The sequence below is a fragment of the Dama dama genome, chromosome 19 (assembly GCF_033118175.1).
Source record: "Dama dama isolate Ldn47 chromosome 19, ASM3311817v1, whole genome shotgun sequence".
NCBI lineage: Eukaryota > Metazoa > Chordata > Mammalia > Artiodactyla > Cervidae > Dama > Dama dama.
In genome coordinates, this window is record NC_083699.1 from 36,906,056 (window position 1) to 36,911,183 (window position 5,128).

At 46.1% G+C, this 5,128-nt stretch overlaps 1 protein-coding gene across 1 annotated transcript; it reads right to left on the minus strand.

The window, feature by feature from the left end:
* Positions 1 to 1,331: 1,331 nt before the first annotated feature.
* On the minus strand, positions 1,332 to 2,955 carry MAGEF1 (MAGE family member F1). The gene has a single exon (XM_061166738.1). The coding sequence runs from the start codon at positions 2,771 to 2,773 to the stop codon at positions 1,850 to 1,852; it is 924 nt and encodes a 307-aa protein (XP_061022721.1). The 5' UTR covers positions 2,774 to 2,955; the 3' UTR covers positions 1,332 to 1,849.
* Positions 2,956 to 5,128: the final 2,173 nt, after the last annotated feature.

Here is a 5,128-nt window from a genome sequence, read left to right on the forward strand (position 1 = left end):
GTTTAATGAATTAATATTAATAAACTGTCCAGAAGTCATAATCATTAGTAAACTTTTTTACCCATAAACTTATTGCTTTTGGTCTGTGATTTTTTGGATCCCTGGGACTCTATCTCAAAGTATTTGTATTCCATGTTAACATGTCAGGATGGCCGAGTGGTCAAAGTATTTGTATTCCATGCTAACCTTAACATACTCAGATAGTTATTCAGGTGCAATGGAAAGTACACACACACACAAACTGGCAGTAAAGAGAGAAAGAAGTGGGTCTTCTGTATATGGCAGCTGTAGGGGGACAGCTTCTCAATCCTCCTACACCCAGCTGTAGTTTGGTTATCACTCATCTAGGGTCCTTATTCTTCTATGTACCCCTTCTACAGGATTCATCCTCAGAGTGAAGGTGGTGGGCACTGCACAGGCTTGAGCTGCTTTTGTTGATGACTCTTCATGGGTATTAAGAATGTGAAAAACGTCTATGGTTCTAATGAGAGATAGCAAGTGGAAAGCAGCAAGCAGAAACATGGATGAAGGTGCTGGGCTTTCTGGTGCCAAGGGAGAGTTTGTGAAGACTTCTTGACAGTAGTGGACGTCACACATACCCTCCACCCTACATACTGTTCCACAATTGTTATAGTGCTTGGTCCCTGAGAGCTTTGGTAGAAGACGATAACGTATGAAGACTGAGAGAAGGGAGATGGAGACCCAAAATGCCAACAGACACCATCATGTATGCACTGTAATAAACTGCCCTGGGCCAAGTGCACTGGCCAAAGGTGGGTGTTTTCCAGATCTGCTGTCTATCAAGTCATCCCATGTAACTAAAGAGCATCTTAAGTAGTCATTTCTACTACCATCTCCTCACTGCAACTTCTTTTCCTCACCCTCCTCCCCTCACCTCCCCGTCTCCTCCCACCCTGTCTTTTCACCTTCTCCACACTGAAGTCCCACTAAAGGTAATTTCAGGCAAGCCTCACCCAATCACTCCGGTGGGGCTGGGTGTCCCACTGCAGCCTTCAACTCACTGAACTGTAATTTCTGGTTTATTTACTGTCCAGCTCTGAAGAGTAGGACCTTTATCTTGCTCAGCATGTGTGTATTAGTTGCTCAGTCATGTCCAACTATTCGATCCCATGGACTGTAGCTCTCCAGGCTCCTCTGTCCAGAGTTCTCCAGGTAAGAATACTGAAGTGGGTTGCCAGTCCCTTCTCCAGGGGATCTTCCCAACCCAGGGATGGAACCTGGGTCTCCTGCATTGCAGGCAGATTCTTTACCCTGAGTTACCTGGGAAGCCCTTTAATTCCCAAATACCCGCAACAGTGCATCACACAAAAGATGCTTAACAAATGTTTATTAGGTGTACCAGGTTATACCTCTAATTTATTGCATCCCCACCCCCCACCAGATATTATAATAACTAAGCAGAGTTACATGTCAGTCTTTTTCCTTTATACAATAGACAAAAACTGCTAGAAAGCTAGATACCATTCAGCTATTTTTTTCCCCTGGTACCAGATCATCATACTGCTGAGTTCCTTCAAACTAATTAAATACATCATTGGGTGCTGCATAATTTGTTCAAGACCACAGAAGAAAATGTAAAGTTTTTCAATTCATTTTACAAAACCAGCAAAAATCTACAACAAAATCCTACAGGAAAAAGTAGACGAATTTCATTTATAAACATCAATTTAACAGTATATTAACGTAGCAAAACTGAGCAAGATACAAAAACTAAATCCTAGTTACACGAACACAAATGCTACATAAATAAAGACCCTCTCCCCACCGAGTCTACTTATGACGCAGACGGTAGCTTTTATATCCCCCCACCCCCACCCCTAGCTGGCCCTCACCAGGGGTGGGTGCTGGCCCTAGCCCTCACACTGGCCCCAGCTCTGGCCCTATCAGCCTCATCTGCCAGGGCCTCACGGTACTGCACTGGCCAGTGTTGGGGTTCTTTCTTATGGAGTTTGGCCACGAACCCCAGAACTTTCATCTTGCTGGTTTCCAAGTTGCTTCGGGGACCCCAAGAGAATTCACATTCCGGTGGGTTGGTGTGAGGCACACGCCTGTAATTGAGGTATCTCAGCTGCACGAAATCTTCCATAATAAGCCTCTTCGGGTACCCAAAGAGGAAGTGATACTTTGAGGGACGCACCCCCAACCGACGCAGCATCGCCCAGACGTGTGCCTCTCTGGCGCTATTACCTTTCATGTAGATAAGGCCCAAGATCATCATTAAGAGACCCAATCTGGGGCCATCTCCTCTCAGAGCCTCCTCCTCATCCTCAATAGGTTTTAGTTTGTTGATCAGGATGTAAGTGTGGTGCTTGCGGTCAAGCTGTTTCAGCTCGAAACCGAAGACATACCGCAGATGCTCTGCGGCCCTTGCGATGATCTCAGGGAATAGATCCTTTAAGTCTCCGATAACGTATTTCACCATCTCGGAGCGAGTGATGGGGCTCTTCTTCCTGTCCTTCAACAGCAGAAATTGCACCAACTCGGCTACCGTCCGATCCAGACGGCGGCAGGCTCTACGCCGGGCCAAGGTTTTGGCTGCCAAAGCCCTCGCGCCTTTCGGGGTGAGACAGGGTTCCGTAGCCCCCTCCTCCCTTACAGCGCCAAGGTCCTCCTCGGGGCTCTCCTGCAGGAGGGGGCTCGGGGCCATCTCCTGCGAGGCGGTCAGAGCCTGGGTCTCACCGTCATGGCTGCCATCCATCTCCCTCTCCGCCTGAGGGATGGGGAGAGCCCCGCTCTCGGGTTTCTGCAACATGTTTTCGGGTGGGCAGGTGCCGAGCGCATACGCGAGTCGCGGGGTGTGCGAGCCGCCGCACAAACCCCGGTAGAGGGTCTGGACAGCGGCCGGGGCGGCTGCAGGAGGACTAGGAGAGATGACACAGGGTTCTGCAGCTGCAGGACTGTACCGCAGAGGGCTGGGGAAGGTTGCCTCGGCGCAGCCACCGCGCAGCCTCAGTGCGCACTCGCTTGCCGACTTTGCCAGACTTCTTCCGGCCAACTCAGTCAAGATGGCGGCCCCGAGGCCGCGCGAAGCCCGTCCTCTTCCGGCTCCCGCTGGGGTAGGAGTGCTCACAGGCTTCTCAGGATGCCCAGGCTGTGGAGGAGTCAGGGCTGATTTTCAGTCTAACAGGCTGGAGGCAAGGAGGGGGCAACCAGGCTATCCTAAGGTTTCAGTGTAGAAGGATGAAATAGGGATGGAGTTCTAGCCACGTCCCATCAGCAGGTGCTTATTTCTAAGTGCGCGTGTCTAAGATTTTGAGTGATTTACTGTGTCACAAGTGCGGTCTGCATGGAGGTGAAGCCTAGGAGATAAGGCTGTGCGGGACAGTTCGTGACCGGCCTTGAACACGATGCTCAGGAGATTGAAATCTATTTAAACAAGGGGGATTTAAACAAGGGAGTGTCCGGACCGGATCTGTATCATCTAGTCTCTCTGGTGGCCCTGTGGAGTGTGGATTGGAGAAGGGCTGACCAAAAGCTGGGGATCCAGCTTGGTGTATTGGTATTATTATAGTGCAAAATAGGAACTGAGATGTGGCCTGTCTTGTTCATTGGAGTATCCCCAGTACCCAGAACAGTGCCTGGCACATAGAGGCACTCCATAAATAAGTAAAATGGATGACGAGAGAGTAAGGATAGCAGATTCTACAGGAGTCAAAGAAGATGATAAAAGATATATCGAGGTACAGCTGGCAGAAATAGTAACTAACTGGAGGAAAGGGGAGGGGTTTTGTTTTTAATCTAATCAAACTTAATTACTCCCATTATTTCTTTTTGCCTGCTCTACTCTGACCTTTACCAGTCTGTCTCCCTCCCCCCTTTCTCCAGCTCCTCCTCCCTCTTCTTCCTCTACCTCTTCCTCTTCTCCCCTCCTGTCTCTCCCTCTTCTCTCCTTTCCTCCCCTTTCCTCCTCTCGCTCCACTTCTCTTTCTCCTTTCAAGCCTTCCTTAGTTATTTACTGCCATTTCAGAATCACCATAGCAATTTGTATTTAACATAGACCTTATTGTGCTCTAGGCTCTGTTCTAACCATTATTCAAGGATTAATTTGTTTAATTCTCATTAAGATGAGTACTTTTATCACTGTCCCCATTTTATGGATATGTCTTTTCTATGGGATTTGCTATTTACTAGCTATGTAATCTTGGGCACATTACCTAAACTTCCTGCCCCTCAGTTGCTTTGTGAGTAAAATGGGCATAGTAGTAGAGACAGCACTGTGGAGATCATGTGAAGAAATGCATAGAAACCATTTAACGCAGTGCTTGGCACATAGTGTTCAATAAGTGGGTTTTTGTTGTTGTTGTTTAGTCGCTAAGTTGTGTCTGACTCTTTTGTGACCCCATGGACTGTAGCCCACCAGGCTTCTCTGTCCATGAGATTTCCCAGGCAAGAAAACTGGAGTGGGTTGCCATTTCCTTCTCCAGGGGATCTTCCTGACCCAGGGATCAAACCCCTGTCTCCTGCCTTGGCAGGCGGATTCTTTACTACTGAGGCAACAGGGAAGCCCTCAATGAGTGTTAGTTATTATTTATTGCATATTTTTTAATGTACTAATTTTTTACATGTATTAACTCATCTACTTCTTCTAACAGTCCTGCTAGATAAGTGCTATTATTATTCCCATTTTACAAGTGAATAACACACAAAGAAGTTAAGTAACTTCATCAACATCACATGACTGAGCCACTATTTCAATTATATGACTCCAGAGACCATGCTCTTAACCACTATATTAATAGATGTTAATTATTATTATTATTATTGACCATACTTTGCTTTGTATTATAGTTATATTTGTGCTTATCTTATTCCCCTCCAAAACCAAATATCCTGAAAGCTAGGTCTGTGTCCTTAACTCTTATGAAGAGCCCCTCAGTATCAGAACTCAGTATATACTTGTCATTGAATAAATGGTAAAAGGCTTTCCTTTTTTTTCCAGAGGAAATAATATTTCTTTTAAGTAAATATCTGATAGAGTTTTCTAGATGTAATCATGAACTCTTTATCTTTAAAAGAGTCTGAAAATATAAAGTATAAAACCCATTTATACTTTATCATTTAGAAAAGCTGAAAGTATGTGAATGAAGCAGGAGGATGTTTATTATAG